Here is a 23,517-nt window from a genome sequence, read left to right on the forward strand (position 1 = left end):
AGCATGTTGACTATGGTTTATACTTACATAAACATTTGTTTCTCTGGTGTTCTTGGCAGAGTTGAAAATATGTCCATGCGTCTGGAGGAGGTAAACGAGAGGGAGAACACCATGAAGGCCTCCTTGCAGACTGTAGATCTGCGCCTGGCCCAACTGGAGGAGATCCACGGACGAATGGCAGTTGCCCTGGAAAAGCTTGCAGGGGTGGACAGACTGGAGCTGACCAGAACCTATTCACGGAACTCCTCTGTGTGTGACTCCTCCTTACTTCGCCAGGGCAGCATTAACAGTGCTGATGGTTACAGTCTTTACCGCTTTCACATGGACATGGAAGAGTTCGCGGCGAAGCAGAAGGACACCGATGAGGCAACAAAAACTGCAGTAGAAAGAAAGAAGAGTCTGCGGCAAGCTCCCAGCATATGTACTCTCAACCCCAAGGAAGGTGGTCAGACCTTAGAGGTTGGTGGTTTGGAGAGATCGCGACCAACTTCGTGCGTGGACATTCTCATTTCTCCATGTGAACAAAAGCCTGCTTCTGTAGCATCAAGTCAAGAGACGTTAACCAAACAAGGCAGCACAATGCTGCTAGATAGACTAACGGATAAGGATAGGCTAAGGCCTTCTTCCCCTCCAAAGAGGGCTAAATCCTTGAGATACTATCCAGTCGAAGACCAACCCACCTCTCCTTTGACAAAGAGGAGGGCTATGAGCACCATAATTGTGAGCCCACCTGATGAACCACAGGACGCAGCTGATCCCACACAGAAGCCTCCCGCACTGCCGCCGAGAGCGCCCTCTTCCCCAAAGAGGACAAAATCTTTGAGATATCTTCCTACTGAAAGCCAAAGCCAGACGTCCCCTATCACAAAGAAGAGAGCCATGAGCAGCATCATCTACAACCCAGATGAGGCAGGTGATGATCTGCAGAAAAGCGCAGACTACAGGTCAGTGGTGGAGCAGGTCACTAAAACACCAAAAGAGTGGCCAGCAAACTTGGAGTATCAGGTGCAGCCCAGCACTTTAGGTCACATCCCAAAGGTGTCAACAGTCAGAACTCTTGCCCAGCAGTTTCAAACAGGCACTGCACCCGCAGAGCTTAAAAAGGAAGAGAATCAGGCTGATCACGTTCCTTTAGAAAGGGAGGGCACTGTTCCAGCAGCACAACCTGCGGAAGACCAAACAAAGATGAAGGCCAAGAGAAACCTCTCGGACACGACTGAGTATCTAACCGTAGCTGATGCAAAGTATATGCCGTCTCACAGGTCACACAGCTGGAATGAAACCGAGAGGAAAGCAAAGTACACGATGGTTAGCAAGGAGCCGAAAGCCTCCAGCAGTGAGAGAGACCTCGTTGAAGCCTGCAGGGTGGCGGGAGAGGATGTGGGAAAGAAGGTGGAAGTGGAGAAGAGAGAAGACGACGCACAGGAAACAAAATAACAGCCACAAAGCGAGGGGATCGATGAAAGCAGCAACAGAAGACATTAAAGCAGAATGAGAAAAAAAGGAAGAAGAGGAACTGAACGCTATCAGCGAATCAGAGAACTGTGGAAATGTATGGTAGCCTGCCATCGACTGGAGATCATTACTGACTGATTACTGAGGTTATGAAAGAGTTGTCACAATAATGATAGAAATAGAATAACAAAATGAAAAAAAACATTAACTAACCCCTTTAAGATTTCCAACCATGCAGTAAATGTTAGTTGTCAGTGCAGAGTAGTAAAACTCAACAAAGCTCTCTCTTTTAAAGATCCACTTTCTTCTTTACTTTTCATTGGTGTAACATACAGTAGGTTACAATCATTCACATTACAGCTTTCCCCAGTCGTCGTGTTTTAATGTTGGATATGTAAAAGGGAACCTGTTGGATGTCTACACATAAAGCATACACACAACAGTTAGTTGTGCTAACATATACACAGTGTGATCAGCAAAAACATGAACTTCCTATATACCACTGACACTTTCAAATACTGCCTGTAAACATTTTCTTTTCAAATACTGTAAAATGTGCTTAATAATGATCCACTTAGAGGTATCCCTACATCTTTCATGCACATACTGACAATCGCATAATAATATGTGGTAAGTACAGCTCCCAGGAAACATACAACCTTTTTCATTTTGACACAGAAACCTGTATAAGTAAAGGTTTCATTAAAGAGAATAAAAATTGATTATTTATAAATTTTTTTGTCTTTTCTATGACAATCCTGTGACTCCTGCTAGGCACACATGAACAACTAGAAATGATGCCAGCGCAACAGGAGACTACAGGCATATATTAACAAACATGAATTTACACAGACAAAAACAATCAATGCTGAGATCTGATATGTCTGACAGCATCATAGTAGTAAATATTACAGTAGGTAGTGTGTATAAAACAATGCTACAACTTCTGAAATTCTTTTTTTTTTTTCATTTATAAGACAACTATGTGTAAATAAGTTATATTCTCATGAGATCCAACAGAGGTATTATAAATGCCAACAGGATCACAGCCTTGTGTGAGCAGACACTGCAGGGCCAGCTAAAAAAAAAAAGAAAAAAGAAAAAGAATGCTGGCAATCACTCCAAGTCTTTTGCATGAGCGGATATACAGTATCAGGCCTCATTCCTCGCTGATCCTCTTCTAGTCAGCAGATCAGGATGGCATCTCAAACACTCATGAACCTGTGAGCTTCAGCTGGCACTAAGGTCCTCTGAATATGACCACTGCTGCTGCTGCTGCAGGGACATCCTGGATGCAGGAACCATCCGCCAAAACAGCAAAGTCCCACAGAGCCGTGAACACTACAGAGGAGCAGCCTAGAGGAGTGAACACTTGAAGAATTTTATTCTTTTTGACTTTTTCTCTGTGATCTTGACTGGTTTGCCCGATCCTCCGGCATTGCTGTCAGTCTGGTGAGGAAAGATGTGAAAGTGGAGAAGTGTAATAAATACAGTATTAAACAAGTAGGGCTTTAAATTAAGTGCAGCAACTGTTGAGGGAGTAGTTTTAGTTTCACAAGTGGGATGGGGGGGGGGGCACATTAAGTCAGAGGTTTGTCCAAAAAACAAACAAACAAAAACATATCTTAATGCAACTTCCTAATGCAATTTATATTCAGATCACCAATAATTTGAAGTCATTCCCCCTGTCCCCAGTGGAAATTAAGCACTTGGCATCTATTATAGGAATCTCTTAACCACTTACTGTCTTTGAGCTCAGATTGTGTAATATGTCTCTTCCCATAGCATAAAAAGCCTAGTGTGACAGAAAGAAAAAAGTTAAATGTGCATATTCATCATGTTACATGGTACTTACAGGGTTTTCAAAAAAAAAAAAAAAAGGTGCATACCTCTTCCACATTTAAGCTAGACTTTGCACTGGTTTCCAAGAACTTCACTCCATAATCAATAGCCAGCTATGGGAGATAAAAAAAAAAACTATGTTAGTGTCACTCAAAACAAGTTGTTAGAGTGCATTTGAGCTGGTTTGAGACTGTTTTTTTTAGTAAAGAGTGGCTGCAGAGACTCACTTTTTCACCTCTGTCTTTGGACACCTGCCTCCTGTCAGTCATGTCACATTTGTTACCCAGGATCATCTTCTCCACATCAGACGAGGCATGCTGGGAGAAGTGAAAAGACTCATTATGCAAAGCTGTAGGCGTGTTACTCTCCGTACACAGTGACAGTATCAAGCAGCAACAAGCTCACCTCTTCAATATTTCTAATCCAGTTTTTTATGTTTTCAAAGGACTTCTCATTGCAGATGTCATACACCAACATGATGCCCTGTGAAGACACACACACACAAAAAGTCATCCTCACAAACAATATCTCAGACCCGATGATATATAAAGCCATAAGGAGGAATTGTAAGATGAAGCGCAGACTCACCATAGCTCCTCTGTAGTAAGCTGTGGTGATGGTGCGAAACCTCTCCTGCCCTGCAGTGTCCCTGAAAACAGCAAATCAACTTCAGTGGTAAGCAGGCAGATGTGTGTCAGATTTTAATTTAAAAAAATATAGAAAAAAAGCCTACCAAATCTGAAGTTTGACCCTCTTTCCGTCCAGCGATATTGTTCTGATTTTGAAATCTATTCCTGCATTTGAACAAGCAGACACAGACAGAGTGGTATGAGCTGATACTCACTACATTGATTAGTTACTTGATATTATAAAACATTAGGTGCACCGGAAACCAGGCACTTCGCGGGCTGTTAATCCACTGTCAAGTTGTAGCAGGACATAATTCAATGTCACCGCAAAACTAGCAGCTGTAGTACACTGTAGAGCTTTGTGGAGGATATGTTGTGGAGGATGGAACAAAGAAGGCTTCACATTTCAATCAGGTTTCCAAAGGTCGACTACCATGATTACATTTCTCATTCTCATCTCGTTCTATATTTAACCTTACTGGTGTGTCGATGAGCCATCAAGGGCAGGAGATGATTATAATTTGTTTCTCAGTCCCATTGTCTTGCTCCTATGCAGTAACTGCCCCTTTAAACACCATGGGTCTGCATAATATAGAGCATAATAATACAAAAAATATATCCCCCTATAGGTATTACAACGACCATACATTGACCACCAGTTAGTGCAATGCAGTGAAGCTCTGTGTCCTGTTCATATGTGCATGCATTACAGTCATATGTATCCTCAGGGGCGGCTGCAGGGGTACTCACCTATTGTGGATATGAAGGTGGTATTGAAGGAGTCCTCGCTGAATCTGAACAGCAGACATGTCTTGCCGACTCCGCTGTCTCCGATGAGCAACAGCTTGAAGAGGTAATCGTACGTTTTCGCCATTTAGACACACTGTACGGACTCCAACGTTTCGACAATATAAGGCCGTATCGAGCCGGGATCCCCCGTCTGGAAATCCTCAGCTGTCTGTTGCAGACTGGCAGCAGACCGGTGCCGAGATGAGTGACGTCACGTTTTGCGTTGCATTCTGGTCTATGTAGTTTAATGTGGGTAAAGGGGGGCCTCAGGTTTTGCTTTCTTTTCTTGTTCTTGTAAAGATTTGTTTTAGTGACAGATGCTCATTTTACAAAGCAGTTTCAACATACAGAACTTAATAATAATAATAATAATAATAATAATAATAATAATAATAATACACTAACTTAAATATCACTAATAAACAAAAAAAGAAACAAACACAAACCCAGAAACTATGATAATAATAACAATTATTGTTATTAACAATATCAATTACAATAATAATAATAAGAAGAAATACAATAAAATGAAATGAAAGTAATAATAAATAAGGGCAGCATCATCTAAGGTTTTGCTTTCTGATTCAATTTAATTATGAAGTGACAGCAACTTAAAATATAATGATGGGTTTTTTAAGTCTACACCTCCTGTAATGACCATTTCAAAACACAAAGGTCTACATGAACAATCATTTGGACTTATCTATATAAATTTATATACTTTTTTATTAAAACGACCTCACATAAACCCATTTCATGCTCTTACGTGTCCAACTTTGTTTGCCCAAACCTTGATGCTCATAATCCATAAAACAGAGCTCAGGGGCAGGTTGCACAATTGTTTTTTTTTTTTTTAAATATTATAAAATATTGAAAAATATCATGACAATAATGATCCCAGTATCTGCAACAAACACCGCGATAAACACTGGATGCAGGTGCCAGATCTTTTTTTAACATAAGTAGTTCAGGAGAAAAGGGGCAAAACATGGTAACAATTGCTCCTCTACAATAGGAAATCCTTTAAAAATATACTGCAATTACATCCCCCAAAAGACAATCTCTATTCCCTTACCCCAAGACCTTACTGTTTTTTTTCTTTATTAAAAAAAACAAACAAAGTTTCAATGAATTGATTACGCTACCACGTTTTAAAAATATCTTGTTGACAGTATAGAGTGATATCTCAGCCCCTCACAGGTCTGACAGTTCCTGCTGCTGCACAGATCTGTTTCAGTCCCAGTATCTGCGCAGGAAGGCGAGCCTAGCACGGAGAAAATGCCTGTGAGTCCCAATGTGTTTTTTGATGTGGTAATCTCTTTAGTTTAAGTTCATATCTACACAGCTGTCGGTGCTTGTTTATTGTCGAGTCTTCGCCGTCAAACGCAGTGTGTTTGCGGTCTGAAACCTTGCTGATATGTAGCAGCAGCAGCAGCACATGGACTGAAAGTTAGCTAACGTAGCTCTATGTCACGGCAGTAGTGGGGGTTGGGGGACGACTACTTGCTGGAACGCAACTGTTTCAAGTGCGTATGCGATATAACCCGTGGCGGAGACATGTCGACCCAAGAAACAGTCGGTACCTGTTTTTTTTTTTTAAGGCTCTTATTATGGTTTCTTTCAGCTGATGGGAGTTTACAAACACAAAGCCAGTGTAACTGACAGTACTCAGTCTGTGTGCTGAAGTGTTTTATATTGTTCATTGTTTGCTAAAACGTTAACTAGCTAATATCTGGACTTACTTACCGTCCTGTCTGTAGATCCAAAAACAAACTTCTTGCCTTGTATATCACAGGACTGACATTGTAATGAATAGATTCATTATTAAAGTGTTTCTAAGTAAAGCTGAGATCAGAGTAATGCTTGATACGCTACAAATCCTTTTAAAACCACAGTAGCATTAACTTAAAACTGATTACATGTTTTTTCTCCCCCCCGTTTCTTTTAGCTGGCTAAGGACCTCCTCCACCCAACGATTGAGCATGAAAGAAGGCAACATAAGAAGAAAAGACTTGTTCAGAGTCCAAACTCTTACTTTATGGATGTGAAGTGCCCAGGTAACGTTATATTAATAATATATAACCAGTAGAAGCAGACTGGGCTTTTGGTGCAGTGATTTCAGGTCATTTGTTTTGTTGTGGCATCCATAAAAACATTTATAACAATACATGTTGGGTCTGTTGTTTGTTTACAGTTTTAATACTTTATTGTCTTTGCAGGCTGCTACAAGATCACCACCATGTTTAGCCATGCGCAGACAGTGGTGCTCTGTGTGGGATGCTCCACTGTGTTGTGCCAGCCTAAAGGAGGAAAGGCCAGACTGACAGAGGGTAAAACATTAACATAAATACACCATATAAATCAAAAAACAATACATATACCATATAATACCACTACCTTCAGCAGTAATAAGTAGAAGGCTGTCTTAACTTGTTTTCGTTTTTGCTTTACAGGTTGCTCTTTCAGGAGGAAGCAACACTAAAACGGATTACACACTAAAAATTGTCTGTAATTAAGCCGTGCTGTCGATAAATCCCATATTTTTCCCCCCATTGATTACAATGTAGTTGTGCATTCACTAATGACAAATCTTGTCACTGTACAGATGTTCAACTTTTATAAATTTATAAATTAACTAAATTTGTAATATTCAAGATGATAAGGTAAAATCTCATTAAGTCAATAAAGAAAGCTGTTATTAAAAAGCTGATGCATTCTGGGACTTTTATTGACAAATAAACAACAAAAGAAAATGTCATGACTGAAATTACATTCACAGAAAGCATACAGGTGGTCTGAATGAAAAGAAAACATTTGTGCCACTGATTCTGAAGAAACAATATATATATAAAAAGACATGGATTTTAAATAAATATAAGAAACCAAAATACAGTCTTGATAAATTAGGGTGTGAAACGAGTACTCTGCTTGCATATTTGTGTCCCAGGAGAGGTCCATCAATAGCGACAACAACAACAACAACAACAAAAAAAACCCCACCTGCTCTACAACACTTTCTTTTTAAATCACAGACTTTGATCACTGGGTCTGACATTGCACTTCGCCTCTGGGTCCCTGCTCGTCTTCCTCGTAAGCTTCCCTACTTTGGTTTTTCTCTTTCGTCCGCACATCCACCTCACAGAGATCCACCTCCTCCATGTCATCCGTCATCATCACGTCGTCCCTGGGAGGAAGCAGTCTTTCTAGCTGGAACATGAGATGCTCCGGTAGCCAGTGTTTCTCTGGGAATTCCACCTGCAGGATAAATTACAATTAGCAGAAATTCTCTACAACGAAGAATCTGATGATGAGATTTAAATCCAGAGTTGTATCACACAGGGGCGAGACGTTCGGAGTCTCACCTGGAACTGAATGATAAGCTGTCCTCTTTCAAAAGGATCCTTGTAAATTGGCATGCCTTCATTCTGAACACACCTAATGTCGCCGTGCTTTATCACTTCACCTGTTGACAAAAAGATACATGTTCATGAAAACGTGAATTACAAATAGTGTCAAACAAACAAAACATGGAGGCCGACACTAGAGACAAGCTGCTTCCAGTCAATTACCTGGCTGTGTGCTGATGATGAGCGGTCTGTTGTCTAATGTCCGAATGATCTTCCTGAAACCGCACAAGGCCTCAGCAAGTTTGATGTCCAACCTCATGACCAAGTTTTCGCCTTGTCTCTGGAAAACAGGATGATCCTTCTGATCCAGCACAATGATTACATCCCCGGGCTCGAGTCCAGGTTCCTGGTCGCCTTCTCCATTGAATGTAATTCTCTGACCATCTTTCATACCTGCACAACACATTTATGTCCAGTTTAGTTTGAGTCGCACAACACATTTAGACTACTAGCTTTTTTTTTTTTTTTTTTTTATATAAGTATCCTCCAGCGTTACCTTTGTCAATGTTAACTTCAAGAATTTTCTTCTTGCGTTCTACTTTGTGTCCATGGCAGATCTTGCAGCGGTCCTTTGAGTTGAATTTCTCGCCCTGTCCCTGGCAGTCTGAACAAATGCTTTGGATCTGCTGAATCATGCCCGGCCCAATCTGTTGCACCTTGATTTGCACTCCTTTACCTTTGCAATTTGAGCACTTCTCCAAGGCACCTTTCTTACCACCATAACCTGTAATAAACAGGACGATGTCATTTACTGAACTACTGAACCATTTTTATTGTATATCGGATTAAAATCCAAACAATACCACGTACCTTCACATTTTTCACAAATGACGTTCTTCTGAAGTCCAAGTTTCCTTGTAGAGCCTTTGTACATCTCCTCCAGTGTAACACCAAGCTGGTGGACAACATTCTTCCCTAAAGGAAAAGCAGGTATATGTAAGTTTAAAATGTATATAATTTTAGCCTACTGCTTAATATTACTTATGCAACTGATAAAAATACATCATACCCTTTCTCTCTCTCTGCATCCTTCCTCCACCTCCAAAGAACATGTTGAAAATGTCCATTGGGGAAGACCCTCCACCCATGCTTCCTTCTTTGATTGCTTGTTCTCCACCTTGGTCATACAAGTCTCTCTTCTGTGGATCTGACAGCACTTCATATGCTTGAGATATGAGCTTGAACTGTGGAAATAGAAAACAAAGTCACATTTGAAACTAAGACTGGATTTTAAGCTTTCATAAATAATGAATCCTTCCACTATTCTCTCTAGGATGCAGTGGGCGAAGCATTCAGATCCTTTACTTAAGTAGCAACACCACACTGTGAAAATACTCCAAAAGTATTATATAAGTAGTATAAGTAGTAAGTATTATAAAAAATATTTACTTAAAGTTTAAAAAATGAAAGTAAAATGGTTCATGTTCATCTGGATTAATATTACTCATGTATCAAAGTTTATTTTGTATTTTACTGCTGTAGATATTTAAGGTAGAGCTAGTTTAAATAGTATATGTATCATAGTAGTAGGAGAGTTTTCTCAGCACACAAAGGACACTTGATCCTTCAGTTTATAAGCAAAATCACCAAATTTGGAGATACATGATTTTCACTGGACAGAAAGGACGTTAACCTTTTTGTAATCTGAAAAGTAACTTAAAGCTGTCATTCAAATATAGTGGAGTAGTAGTGGAGTAAAAAGGCAAATACTGCAGATTTAATGGTGACACTGAATGTGCAGATGCTATTTATAAATACATCTGCCTAACGAGCCCTTCAGGACGGCGAAAGACGAGTTAATTCATTTCATTTTAGACATTCATTTCACAACCTCCGGACATTGTAGCCTGAAACATTTCAACTGTGTCTTGGAGACTAATACTTCTGCACTTCAACAGCAGCGGAGCAGCGACTGGATCTTTCCAGAAAGTTCCCGCTGTCAATTCAACCAGGCGTACAGTTTAAAATTAGAAAGAGCATTTCTAGCAGTCCATAAACGGCTGCAGGGACACCCTAAATGTCTCCAACACTCAATGTGGCTAACTCACCTTCTCTCCTTCATTGGGGTTCTTGTCGGGGTGATATTTCAAAGCGAGTTTTCTGTAGGCTTTTTTGATTTCCTCCACTGAGGCTGTGGGGCTGACACACAACAGATCGTAGTAGCCTGTTTCGCGCACCATGGTGACAACCTAGCTGAAGACATAAACCAGAAACACACAACACATTAATACATAAAGCTGACACTGTATTATTTTGTCCAAGAGGTTAGCGTTGCGACCCAATGCTGCCTTCAGCTTAATAACGTTAGCTTATATTAATATTCCTCAATAAATAAAGTTTACATCAGCCAGAACGTCCGCTAAACTTAAATAAAGTATAAAGACGTTGACATAACGTTAACCAACGGCTAGAACATAACGTTAACCAACGGCTAGAACATAACGTTAACCAACGGCTAGAACACAGCAAGGTAACGTTATGGCAACGCGTGTGGTTAAATGACAGTTACTGTCAACCAAATATTGTTATATTACGTTAAGCTTGAATAAAAGTACTAACATTTATTTGCCGTGTAGCTAAATATCCTTTCAAATTATTGTATGACTTACCACTTGTTATTGCTATCGTGGCTGTCGCTTTCGCTCGGTTTACTCTGAGGCTGGTGGAGGAAGAGGGCTGGCTCTTATAGCCGCTCCACGGTGCAGAACTTTCTGGAGAGCTCTGAGAGCAGGGCGCCGGATGTTTCGTTGGCTGGACCTGAGTCAAAAAAAAAAATGGCAATAGTAATGGAGAGATAGGGAGGGAGGGGTTGTGGAAGTTACCAGATCGGCTTGTCTTGAACGTGTGTAGATAGGTCTGGGTATGCAAGATTAACCTTGACCCAATTTCTTGTCAGCACAAAAAAAGTGTACATACATTGCTTTGGTTTGGTTTAGTTATATAGTTTGGTTAAGCAATGGTGGAAGATATTTTCCTTAAAGTACAAATTCAACAGTGCAGACATATTCCTGCATTCAAAATGTTTACTTGAGTAGACAAAAATACTTGCAGCATAATGTACTTAAAAGTAAATACTACTAGTACCAGTGCTGATTATGTAGAATGACCCTATTCAGAATAATATATAGGCCCATTACATAATTTGTGATCTGTTATTTCAGCAGCTGGCTTGAGCCTTGAGAGTTGGATTTCTGGAAGCAACTGTAGCTGGTTATGTGTGGCATGGAGCAGAGTTCAGTTCAACAACATACTGTAGTAGTAGTAGTAGTAGTAATTTTTAATGAAGCTAACATAAAATATATAGTCAAGATTAAACTGTGCATGAAGCTTGAGATAAGAAATAAATACATGGAAACATTGAGGTATAGTCATAACAAGTTGGTTGGTAACAAGACAGATGCAATGAGAAGGGGGCAGGACAGCGTAAGTCAAGTTCAAATAAAAAGACTATGTTCAGGGTTCAGGGAGTTATAGGAATGTCACAGGGATAGAGAAATATTTCACAACATAATTGGATTATAATTATTGATGCATTCATGTGTAATCACATTAATGTCGTAGCTGGTAAAGACAGGGCTAATTTTAACCACTGTATATACTGCTTGGTAGCCTAATTGAAAATAATAACTATACATCTATCTATCAGAAAGTTTAAAAAAAGGCCTTCTGAGTTTTACATAAAGAGCTACATCTGTTGACATAAAGACCTAATTTATTTTTAAGCTCATTTGGAAGTCCACCTCAGTATGTAGTATATACGACCTGTACATATTGTCTTTGATTGTATACTTTTATTTGATGTTATTTTAAATGTTTCTGATTATGCGTAAATATATTCTCCCTCTGTATTCTTGTATTTTTTGTTATGCCAATATACCAAGGAAAATTCCTTGTATGTAAAAACTATTCAGATTCTGATTTTGATTCTGTAAGATAAAAACAGCAGTAACAACTTAACATATATTAACATATGCTGAAGACTGGCTCTGCTATTTGTTTATTAAAAATATTCTTCTAGGATATATAGGGAGATAACTGCAAATGTATCCAAATAGCCATTTATCCCTGGGCTATTATTCCTTCACACTGCATTGACTAAATGAGTGAAAGTGAAGTATTCTGCGTGAAAAACTAAAGCCAGGGCTTGTCCGTTCTGGGCTTCTGTAGAAACATGGTGGTTCAACATGGGGCCTCCATGGAAGGTGACCTGTGGCATCTGTAGATATAAAAGGCTCATTCGAAGGTAACAAAAACATCATGATTGCGCCTTTCTGGTGATTTTACAGAAAACATAAATGTCACACACTGGACCTTTAAGTATGTAAACATTACATACATCAATTTGGAGTTCCTTTACATGAAGAAACTCCTAATTGATTAAAGTATTAAAGTCCTATGCAACTTTTTGAATGAACCTGAGATGTGCCTGTAGTGTCAGTAGAGCCACATATAAATGCAATAACTCTCATCAGATATAAAACCTTGTTTTAAGTTGAAAGTGTGGTATGATTTGTGTTTTACCTTTCTGTGTGAGATTTAAGGGAAGATTATAATCACCCTGTTCTACATATGAAAAGACTGAGCTAATTGAAATTCTAGACATGGTCTTGAGCGATCGGTCCAGTGCACACGTGGACTTTCTGACTTGTTTCGCAATAGACTTCGTGAGGCATGTTGGACTGCAGGTCTTTTTAGTTCCTGAAGTGTCTGAAAAAATTTGTTCTACTTTAGTTTTAGTTTGCACTTGGCCAGCAAGAATAGACTGTATCCAGAGGTTTGGTCCTATATAACCTGAAACCACACCACCAGGACATCTACCACTAACAGTATGGACATTCCTGATGAAGAGAAGGGAGATGATCAATTTGAGAAAAGGTAAGAAGCCTAGAATGAACTTTCTTGTGTCTTTACTGTAATGTAGAGGATGATGAGATGCTGTAGTTAACATTTAATCTGTGTATTTTCAGTTTAGCTGTGGGATAAGTTACAATACTTCATTTTAAATTCAAATTCACTACAATGCAAAAACTATTGTGATGAGGCTCGGAACTGATTTAGTCACTTTTGTTAGTCTATATTCTTATATCAATAACACTTTTGCCCAAGTTTTTTAATACATTTCCTGTCCACTTTGTATTGAAGTGGCCCTCTGCCAGTTAAACGTCTCTCTCATTTAACAGTTCACTGAGTATTTTGTGATGTAGAAAGTTTTCAACCTTTAATTCTGAATTCTGAATTTATAAATTTATATCAAAATAGTAGTTTTAATGAGTGAGGGTGCTCTCAGCTTTCAGCTTTCATTCAATATATTCTGTCAAACAAAGCAAGGGGGATTTAGCTGTGCCAAAAGCCTGACATTGTGTTGGATAAACAATGCAGCTGAAAATTAGACCCATGTGATGAAATGAAAACAGCAGCCAAAACCTTTGCTACAATGTGAGGGTGGTGTATATATGAGCTGTTCTGAGCCCATGTTTCCTCTGTGTGTTCCAGTGTTCAGGAGTCTATGGCACACAAACAGACAGATAGTGAAGACCTTGCCTCTGTAGGTGAGTTATGAGCACATGGGTTTGCTGAATGGTGTCCAGGGTGTCCACTGTGATGGTCGGATTATGGTGGAAGTCCTACGTCAAAAGACCCTACTGGTTCTGAATAATATTGAGACGTGGCCTTTTATTCCTCTGTGGGAAGGACTAGATTTGTTTTTCAGGATTTGCTCTCTCTCTTTCTCATCTCAGGAAAGAAAAACATAGAAGAGGAGTTTGTTGGCACTCCTCTTGCTCCGGCTCATTCTCTTTGGACCACTGATGCCAATGGCTCAGTAAGACTGAGAATAGAGGAGGGATGTCCAGAGGAACCTATCACAGTTCACCAAATGTTCAAAGCCTCAGTTGAAAAATATGGAAACATGTACGCACTCGCCAGCAAGAAGAACGACAAGTGGGAAAAGATAACCTTCTTAGAGTATTATCAATTCTGCAGGAGAGCAGCCAAGGGCTTTATAAAGGTAAATTATACAAAAAGAGAAACTTATTGTCTAGAGTGTGTACCAGCCGACAACTACTGAGTACTAGCAATCGTCATTTGCACAAGAGAAAAGGTTAAAATGTTTGTTAATGTGTGCAGCTGGGTTTAGAGCGATTCCATGGAGTGGCGATACTAGGATTCAATTCAGCAGAATGGTTCTTCTCTGCAGTCGGTGCCATCATGGCAGGGTGAGAAACATACATCCTCCACCAACAACAGCCAGTCTCAATCAGCCTATATCTGGACCCAAATATACTGGGTTTTTTTTGCAATTATCATTATTTCATCTGCTACTGTTGTAATGACACATTCACTCTTCCTCCTGTGTCTATAATGACCTCTATTCTTCCTACAGGGGGATAATGACAGGAGTTTACGCCACAAACTCACCAGAAGCTTGCCAGTATGTGGTTAGTGACTCCAAAGCTAACATTATTGTGGTGGAAAACCAGAAGCAATTGGATAAAATCCTACAGGTACTATAACTTAAATATATAAAAGGTATTTACATATACAAAACAAGCTGTGGTTAATATCTCACTCTTAATACCATAGATACTTGACAGACTGCCCCATTTGAAAGCCATAGTGCAGTACAGTGGACACCCCAGAGAGAAGATCGCCAACCTTTACTCTGTAAGTTCTCCTGACACCATGTGAAATGATACGGGTCAAAGAGATTGTAGAGCCCAGGCTATGACGGTGTATGTTGCTGTTTTGGGACAGTGGGAGGAGTTCATGGAGCTTGGTCTAGATGTTTCTGAGGAAGAACTGGATGACATCATCCGCAGCCAGAGAGCCAACCAATGCTGCGTCCTGATCTACACCTCTGGCACCACAGGCAAGCCAAAGGGAGTCATGCTCAGTCATGACAATGTAAGTTTTCATGTGACTATTGTCAAGCTCTTTGTATTCACACTCATTTGTTATTATAACTATATGCAAGCAGTTGCTAAAGCAGAAGATAGTAAACAAGGCTTCTGGTTTAATCTATGATGAATATTCAGATCACATGGACAGCAAATCACGCCAGCAGGGTCGGGGACATGCAGCCGGCCGACACTAAACAGGAGTCGCTAGTGAGCTACCTGCCTCTCAGCCACATTGCCGCTCAGATCTATGATCTCTGGACAGGCATCCAGTGGGGTGAGCTGGTATACTTTGCACAGCCAGATGCCTTGAAGGTAAATACAAATGCCTATATCACACAAAGGCCTTTTAAAGTAAAAAAAAAAATGTTTAAGAAGAAACTGTTTTTCATCAAATATACCTTTCCTCAATTAAAAGGTAAAAGCAATGAGGTAAGGCCTTACTGTGGTTACAACTGCAGAGTTTTTGTCCCAACCGTTTTCCCCAACCTCCCAAAAATATTCATTAACTACAAATACTTATTAAGCTCTTTGTGTACTTAACTCGTAGGGAAGCCTGGTAACAACACTGCGAGAAGTTTGTCCCACATCCCACATGGGTGTCCCACGAGTATGGGAGAAGATGATGGAGAAGATAAAACAGGGAATTAGTGAGTGTGGATATGTGAAAAAGAAACTGGTGACGTGGGCAATGTCAGTCAGCCTGGGAGCAAATCAAAAGTGTATGCAAAAGTAAGAGCCGATGAAAGGGTATACAGTAAATGACCCTCCAAACAACATACATTAATGGATTTTTCGCAGTGAGATGATTTAATTACATTGATATTTCACTTTTAAATTTTTTTTCAGGGATGATGAGAAACCTTTCCTCTTTTTCCTGGCTGACAGCCTTGTGCTCCAGAAGCTTCGGGCCGAGCTTGGCCTGTCTTGCTGTCAGAAGTTCTTCTCTGGTGCAGCACCAATCAGCAGTGAAACAGTGCAGTTTTTCCTGGGCCTGAATATCTGGTTGTATGAGGCATATGGCATGAGTGAGAGCACGGGACCTCACTTTATGTCAGGTCCCAAAGCTTACAAACTGCCAAGGTAAAAATTCAAGGGCCGTAAGAATTGTATGTAAAATTAAATGCATTGAATGTTAATTTTACGAATATAAAAATAACCAAAAACATTATTTTTCTTTCACAAAGCTGTGGTAAGGTGGTGCCTGGCTGTCGATACAAAATGGCCAACATAGACTCCGAGGGGACAGGTGAAATTTGCTTTTGGGGACGTAACATTTTCATGGGTTTTCTCAATATGGAAGACAAAACGAGAGAAGCTTTGGATGAGGATGGGTGGCTGCATTCTGGAGACCTGGGGAAGATAGACGAGGAGGGTTTCTTGTACATCACAGGGAGAATAAAAGGTAGAGCTATCTGAGCAAATAAGGCAAGACAATTGCTAGTCTTAGGTCACCAGAGACCCACACCTGAGCTCATGTTTTCATTATCCTTATTATGAGTCATAAATAGCTGAAACATCAGGGTGTCCTGTCTCTCTTTTCAGAGTTGATCATCACAGCAGGAGGGGAAAATGTTCCCCCTGTTCCCATAGAGGAAGCAGTGAAGAAGGAGCTACCTTTAATCAGCAATGCCATGCTCATAGGGGACAAGAGGAAATTCTTGTCAATGCTTTTGACCCTGAAGGTAATATGCCATTTTTATCCAGTTAATGGAAAGGGTATTCTTGACATGAACCAAATGTTATAAAAAGACACATTACGTAACTGTGTATTTGCAAATAAATCTGTGCATGATGAGCCATTTAAATACATAAACGAACATTTACACAGCAGCAATGTGTGCATACTAAACAGTCCCTTTACATTAACTTCAAATACTGCTCAAATGACAATTTTCATAATTACTAATGATTTATGTGGAAATATAAAGATACCAGGATTTGAATTCTGCATTCCAGTGTTGTAGTGATACAGAAACCATGGAGCCAACAGAGGAGCTGAGTACAGAGGCCGCGGAGGTTTGCCGACAGCTCGGCAGCCAAGCAACCAAAGTGTCTGACATCATAGGAGGTAAAGACAAAGAAGTGTACCGGGCAATTCAAGAAGGAATCAACAGAGTCAACTCTGCAGCCACCTCCAATGCCCAACGCATACAAAAGTGGACTATTCTCAGAAAGGACTTTTCTGTTGTTGGAGGAGAGCTGGGTAAATCTAGCAGAAAATCACTCAGTAGACAGTTTTATATAATAAATAGATGATTATTTTTGTATTAAAAGCCATTAAAGTTTGAGACTGCAGTGAACTATTGCGCATTATGTTGTTTTCTCGTTCCAGGTCCCACAATGAAGCTTCGTCGCCCCGTCGTGTTGGAGATGTACCACAAGGTCATCGACAACTTCTATAAGGAATAGAGTTCCTAGAGAAACTACTGTGTAGCTGTTAGTATGTAAATCACGTGTTACTTGCATATCTCAACATCCTTGTGGACATGCATGGAATTTAATTATATGTGTCTTATGTATAGAATGCGTAAATAATAGAGAAACCATATTTAATTCTGATATATTTAAGAGTAAAGATTGAGGATTAATCATACTTACTATGACAATACTGATACCATTTTGATGCATCTTCTCGTAGGCTGAAATATTTTGTTTCTAATTCATATTTGTTTCTTGTCAACAATTTATTTTACTGCTTTAACATCATACCAGATACTTAAGCCATTATTTTGTGTATATATTTGGTGGTTCAGTATACAGTTTATACCAGTTCTGATGAAAAATATGGACATAACTTCAATAACTGCAATCTAATCACAGGGTCATCATCATAGCAGCTGAGAGGGCGTATGACACCCACAAAAGTCATTTGTATAACACTGAATAAAAAGTCTGGAATTTTTGGTGTCATTGTAATATTATTTTTTCTTTATACATTACATCTGTAGCAGGAAAAACAATATAACATGAAAAAAAGACATAAGACTTATTATATTGTAGTCTGTTTAGCCCCAATCTATATTTGACCCACATAAATGTGAAATATATCCACAAACATACAGTAATTGAAGAGTTTGACTTGGTGACAAACATTTTAAGTGTTTTTCAAGTGATCATAGTGACAGATTGTGTTTTCAAAACAAATGTTAAAATAACAGTGTCAAATACATTCGACAAGAGCCCAAATTCAGCCAATAAATAGACAATATCCACCACAGATTAAACAGGTTAGGAATAAATTGCATATCACATATACATTAACTGTTGGTCGAGAGTTTTAAAGACCGTGCTTTTGAGTGTGCAAAGAGAAAAATAAATCATTCAGGATCTCAAGCTCCTGAGACTTTTTTAAATACATATTCTGGTTTAAAATGTGCAGATACAACATGATACGATGAAATAAAGCCCATACCCTAACATTTAACTCATGGCCCCACCAGCATCCATTTAGTTCATATCCCGCACTCTTTGACATATTGCTTCAGTGAATTCTGAGCACTTGGAGTTTCCTCCCAGGTCTTTTGTTAGAACCTTGAAGAAAGATAAAGTGTTAAGAATCAGAATGGGAACATATAACCAAACAGCATTTCTTCATTTCCTGAAAAAGCACATTACCTTTTTGTCTCGAATGGTGTCAAAGCAGGCAGTTTCAATGTTGTTACCGTGGCTGTGCAAGCCCATGTGCCGCAGCATCATGACCGCACTGAGCAGCAAGGCGGTAGGGTTGGCCATGTCCTTTCCTGCTATATCTGGTGCGGTTCCATGAACCTGAGAGGACAAATTTATCACAATCAAATATGATGATTCAAATTTCTAGAAATATCATATTTCTGAAAAGATAAATACAAACGGATGAAACTTTCATGTGCTTCACTAACACATCTCACATAATTGATTTCTACTGCGTAACCTGCGTCTGACAAATAAAAAGAACATACCGACTCAAATATGGCAACACCATTGGCGCCAATGTTCCCACTAGGAGTTACTCCAAGACCTCCAATTAGTCCAGCACAAAGATCGCTGAAATTGTAAACACAGTTACCTTTAGATTTACTCTAGTGCATAAACGGTGAAGTTGCTCATTAGATTTTCATGTACATAGGCCCATTTTGAACTGATACAGACAATGTCAGTGCTATTTGCCATTGTGCAAGCTCACCACCAATTTACCATAACATCTTCAGTAATTAGTTAAGTTTTTAGTCAAATTTTCTTTTGACTGATGACTTAATGCCTGGAATAAAGTTTTTGTTGTTACACATCATTATTTTCTGAATCCACCCAGTCAGCACTACTCTCCTTGTTTTGACATATTTCCACATGCACATTAAAACACAATGACACAACACATGTACACACACACACGTATGAATATGGAGAATTAGCTGCATGAACAATTGCATTTACTAGCAAAGTGACTATGTTGCTTTTTGGTCCAATTCAATGATGCACAAAAATAATGGAGAACATGCCATCTATCTTACCTCAAGATGTCTCCATACAAATTTGGCATCACTAATACATCAAACTGTGTGGGATCCTGTACCATCTGTAAAACAAGTACAAATAATGCCACAATTAAAGCCCCATTATGTAACTTTTCTACCTTAAAAAGGTGCAGTGTGTAGGGTGTAACGGTATCTAGTGGTGTTATTGCAGGTTGCAACTCACTGACTTCACCCTCCTCTTCCAAGCACAAAGGATAAACTATGGTGACTGCAAAAAGTGTGAAAAACACAAACTATCTAGAGCTAGTTTTTTGGTTTGACCCTTCTAGGCTACTGTAGAAACATGGCGGTTTAACATGGCGGAGTCATTGGAAAGGGAGCAGCGACGTCTGTAGGTGATTATACACTAATGAAAACATACCTATGAATATTATATTGTATTTCAGCCAATAGATCCTCCTAAATGTTACACACTGGACCTTTGAACTGGATCATATTTTATGTAGAAAAAGTTTTCTGGTTGTCTCTCTGATGTCCTCCGGCTGCTCCACGTCAACTCTCACACACACAAAATACCAAATCTTACATGGTGTTGCATTGTTTGTTGTCTAATTATGAACGTTAAATTTACAAAATGTTCTTATCCATCTAAAACATATATACAAACTAAAGAAATTTGGACTTACATTAAGGCACACAGTATCCAAGTACATCTCAGTGAATTTAACATCCTTGTGCTTTTCAGCAGCCTCTCTGCATTTTCGTAGGAAAAGCCCATCTGACATTCGCCTGTAAAAAAAATTATTACAACCATTTAATTTGAGAATTTTAGTAAATAGCTTTAACATGACAATTTACAAAATACAATAATTTGTTCTGAATACAACTTACATAATATTGGCCTTATGAACAGCGGTAACACTGGCCCTCTGATTATTTCTGGCATATTCAAAAGCATACTCTGCGATGCGCTGGCTGGCTTGCTCTGTAATGAGCTTAATACTCTGTACAACCCCATCAACAATCTGAAAATATACACATCCAAGAGAGAGTCAGGTAAAATCTTTTTACTATAAATGGTGTTTGAATGATTTGGAAAAAAAATGCTAATGTAAAAAAATAGACCTACATGGTGACCCAGTGACAAAATAAGCAAAACTGTAATCAATAAAATGTAATTAGAAAAGTCATGTGTTGTTAAAAGGTCTTACCACATGTTCAATCCCACTGTATTCTCCTTCAGTGTTCTCCCTGATAGTAACCAGGTTCACATCAGTGTAGGGGGTCTTGTAGCCTTCAATGGACACACAGGGGCGCACATTGGCATAGAGGTCAAAGGTTTTCCTCAGCAACAGGTTCATAGATGGATGGCCAGCAGCTATTGGCGTCTTCAGTGGACCTGTAGATTGTGAAATAATTTTAAATGATTTACTAGTTCACCTGCCAACACAAAAACAAATATGGATTATGGAGGGAAACAATCTAAACCACTGTGAGGTTATTTATGAGTCCCTAGAAAAGAAAATATGTATGAGGATATCATCATCCCCATGTGCAATAATTTACTGGCAATGAATCCCATTTTAATATTAATCAGTATATTAGGCAGGTTAACCTTTCAGGCCAATTTTGTTCCGGTCCATTGATTCTTTAGCATCAGGAGGGATCATCCACTTGCCACCTGGTCCTTGAATGGCTGTAACATTTCTCTCTTCCCACTGAATAGGTGCCTAAATCAAAAGTGTATGTACAGCAAAATAACTAGATTAGTTTACATTACGTAATATTTTAAAGACTTTAATTGTGTTTCTTATTTGATCATATTTTCTTAGTATCAATGCTGGAGTAATACAATTAAAGTGCAACCTAAAAAAAATATTTTGCTAGTTAATAATATTTTTCTGCTTTTCCAGAACTAACTTTAGCTGCTTCAAATATCTTCATAACAGCATCGGAGATCTCCGGACCAATTCCATCCCCAGGGATTAAAGTAACCGTTTGAATCTGTGAGGCAGAACAAAGACACATAAAATTCAGTGACACAAGAATAATTATGTGCTTCAGAGATAGTCGTTATTTAATACAAGCAATAAATTGCATTAAAAATGTTCAAGAACATTTTGCTGTAGCTCTAGAGGAAAGATACGTACCCCACGGGTGAATATCCTGGGTTGTGGAGGCTCTTTCTTCAAAGCTCCAACCACCCATGACACCTGACAATCAAAAAAGATCAGGTTATTACAGGCACAAAAAAATAAATTAAATACAAGCCATTTCACTTTGACAGCATAAATACAATACAATATTGTTCTCTTGTATATTTTTTATACTCGGGAAAAACATTAAGAACAGAGCTAGGAGTACTTTACATACTATGAACACAATGACCCAAGAATTGTGCACTCTCATGTTTTACAGTAAAGCTCACCTTTTATGTCCTCCTTTTTTATCCAGAAAGTACACAATTATTGTTATTCTAAAAAGCAGTACTATTGCATGTAACATACAAGAGGTTAATGTCAGGATGAACACAAGACATTGATCATGTATGAATCTGCAAAAGACACTCTGGAGACTCCAGTCAGCAGGAAGGGTTATCAGTCCTTAGATAGCATATTAGCTGTGATGTTAAGGCAGTTTTCTGTTGTCTTGTCTCAGTGGATGGGCTCGAAAGGCCTGCAACAAGGGAAAGGCCAACTAAGATGCAAGCAAACTGAATGTTGCAAGGTAGATGACCAATAGGGAAAGCGAGGCAAGAGGTCATCTTTAGTTGTAGAGCACAAGTGACAGCTTACAGTACAATACTGCAGAAACCGCAGACGCGCAATACCAAAGCTGCTCCGATTTAGAAAAACGAAAATCCCCATTCCAGATTTTAATTACATTACTAATGAGGGAGACTGATGGCAAGCTCTTTACCTGCCTTGATTTTATCCTTGCCACTGAGCGATAAACCCCACTTTAATCTGTAGATGAGGGACATTTCATGGACATTTGTTGTCATACTGTAACTAACTTGAAACACGTACAAAACTAACCTTTTCTAGGACGTTTAATAACAGAAACACATGTAGCTAGCTGCCTAACTCAGCTAGCAATGGTCAAGAGTCAGGTTGCTATAGTAACTACGAGCACTAAGTTAGCCTCTGTGCGTTAGCGCCGAGCTAATTATCCGGGTAGTTCCGTCTCTGGTGTGGCTGCAGTCTTTGACTTTGAACCGCTTTCAAAGACGCCAGCGTCAGGTGATGGATTGAAACACAGTGCAAAGCGTTTGGTACACCACGTATGAACAAGTCCCGTATTTATTGGCGTACATACCGCTGACCTCCAGGCCTTCCCTGCCATCCTGAGCCGGCCAAGGTCGATGCAGCAGTAAGATGCTTTTACTCGCAGCAGCTCTTGTCAAGCTAACCACAATACAAAGCGGATTTCCGCTCCGAATACTTTTTCTTTCGAAATAAACCCTTATTAAATGAAATCACACATTGGATAAAAATCTTTATTCGTGTGAATTTAAACTATTTTGTGGTATTAACGTTAAGTTATGCACTCTTTTAATGTTTTATGTAACGTTAAAGTTGTTTTTTATATTGGCAGGTTAAAGACGGGATTCCCTTTGCCATCGACTTCCGGGATTAGTAGTGAGATTTAGGGAAATTACTTTATATTCAGTCTCAAATAATACCATTGACAAAACTAAACTAAATGCAAGCTTCTGTAAAATATAAATCCTATATATATATTGTATATATGTATTCATGCATATACTGTACATAACGTATTACATTGCCCATTCAGTATTTATTTACACTATTTGAATGATCAATCTTCATGCTCTGCTTGTAGTATGATCTGATTTTGTCTTAATATTTAGCTTTTTAAATTCTATTTTTTGTTGTTTTGTTTGCTTTTGGTTGAACTGTATATTATGTTATTTTTAATTTCTTTGTGTAGTTGTGTACTTTTTGTCACTGAGGATCCCCTTGAAAACGATATGGTACATATCAAGAGGTTATTCAGAATTTCCAATAATTTGTAGGCTATT

At 39.0% G+C, this 23,517-nt stretch overlaps 5 protein-coding genes across 7 annotated transcripts; 2 read left to right on the plus strand and 3 right to left on the minus strand.

Annotated features, from left to right (window-relative positions):
* Nucleotides 1-1,738: 1,738 nt before the first annotated feature.
* Nucleotides 1,739-6,617, minus strand: LOC127353016 (ras-related protein Rab-8B-like). The gene is made up of 9 exons (XM_051381948.1): nucleotides 6,462-6,617; nucleotides 4,677-5,006; nucleotides 4,031-4,091; nucleotides 3,886-3,946; nucleotides 3,703-3,780; nucleotides 3,525-3,614; nucleotides 3,345-3,410; nucleotides 3,200-3,250; nucleotides 1,739-2,904 (listed from the first exon to the last, which is right to left on the minus strand). Exons 2-9 carry the CDS (start codon nucleotides 4,798-4,800, stop codon nucleotides 2,812-2,814), a joined length of 624 nt encoding a protein of 207 aa, XP_051237908.1. The 5' UTR covers nucleotides 4,801-5,006; nucleotides 6,462-6,617; the 3' UTR covers nucleotides 1,739-2,811.
* rps27l (ribosomal protein S27 like) lies at nucleotides 5,873-7,420 on the plus strand. Of its 2 annotated transcripts, none has more exons than XM_051381965.1 (4): nucleotides 5,873-5,999; nucleotides 6,664-6,772; nucleotides 6,935-7,045; nucleotides 7,169-7,420. In XM_051381965.1, exons 1-4 carry the CDS (start codon nucleotides 5,994-5,996, stop codon nucleotides 7,195-7,197), a joined length of 255 nt encoding a protein of 84 aa, XP_051237925.1. In that variant the 5' UTR covers nucleotides 5,873-5,993; the 3' UTR covers nucleotides 7,198-7,420. The 2 variants fall into 2 exon arrangements, with proteins under 2 accessions (XP_051237925.1, XP_051237924.1); XM_051381964.1 differs by lacking the exon at nucleotides 5,873-5,999 and adding an exon at nucleotides 6,258-6,290.
* A 5-nt stretch (nucleotides 7,421-7,425) lies between these two features.
* On the minus strand, nucleotides 7,426-10,896 carry dnaja (DnaJ heat shock protein family (Hsp40) member A). Of its 2 annotated transcripts, none has more exons than XM_051381940.1 (8): nucleotides 10,732-10,896; nucleotides 10,171-10,315; nucleotides 9,132-9,306; nucleotides 8,933-9,037; nucleotides 8,619-8,846; nucleotides 8,285-8,515; nucleotides 8,078-8,178; nucleotides 7,426-7,970 (listed from the first exon to the last, which is right to left on the minus strand). In XM_051381940.1, exons 2-8 carry the CDS (start codon nucleotides 10,300-10,302, stop codon nucleotides 7,755-7,757), a joined length of 1,188 nt encoding a protein of 395 aa, XP_051237900.1. In that variant the 5' UTR covers nucleotides 10,303-10,315; nucleotides 10,732-10,896; the 3' UTR covers nucleotides 7,426-7,754. The 2 variants fall into 2 exon arrangements, with proteins under 2 accessions (XP_051237900.1, XP_051237901.1); XM_051381941.1 differs by having other exon boundaries at nucleotides 10,171-10,311; nucleotides 10,732-10,871.
* Nucleotides 10,897-12,740: 1,844 nt separating this feature from the next.
* acsbg1 (acyl-CoA synthetase bubblegum family member 1) lies at nucleotides 12,741-17,924 on the plus strand. The gene is made up of 14 exons (XM_051381930.1): nucleotides 12,741-12,997; nucleotides 13,616-13,671; nucleotides 13,861-14,129; nucleotides 14,249-14,337; nucleotides 14,505-14,625; nucleotides 14,705-14,785; nucleotides 14,876-15,025; nucleotides 15,157-15,333; nucleotides 15,569-15,750; nucleotides 15,868-16,101; nucleotides 16,206-16,423; nucleotides 16,564-16,703; nucleotides 16,978-17,224; nucleotides 17,354-17,924. Exons 1-14 carry the CDS (start codon nucleotides 12,951-12,953, stop codon nucleotides 17,428-17,430), a joined length of 2,088 nt encoding a protein of 695 aa, XP_051237890.1. The 5' UTR covers nucleotides 12,741-12,950; the 3' UTR covers nucleotides 17,431-17,924.
* idh3a (isocitrate dehydrogenase (NAD(+)) 3 catalytic subunit alpha) lies at nucleotides 17,920-22,925 on the minus strand. Its single transcript, XM_051381942.1, has 11 exons — nucleotides 22,791-22,925; nucleotides 21,623-21,685; nucleotides 21,393-21,476; nucleotides 21,088-21,202; nucleotides 20,684-20,871; nucleotides 20,364-20,497; nucleotides 20,159-20,261; nucleotides 19,509-19,573; nucleotides 18,960-19,044; nucleotides 18,637-18,789; nucleotides 17,920-18,552 (listed from the first exon to the last, which is right to left on the minus strand). Exons 1-11 carry the CDS (start codon nucleotides 22,815-22,817, stop codon nucleotides 18,469-18,471), a joined length of 1,101 nt encoding a protein of 366 aa, XP_051237902.1. The 5' UTR covers nucleotides 22,818-22,925; the 3' UTR covers nucleotides 17,920-18,468.
* Nucleotides 22,926-23,517: the final 592 nt, after the last annotated feature.

This window comes from Dicentrarchus labrax, unplaced genomic scaffold (genome assembly GCF_905237075.1).
Source record: "Dicentrarchus labrax unplaced genomic scaffold, dlabrax2021, whole genome shotgun sequence".
Lineage (NCBI taxonomy): Eukaryota > Metazoa > Chordata > Actinopteri > Moronidae > Dicentrarchus > Dicentrarchus labrax.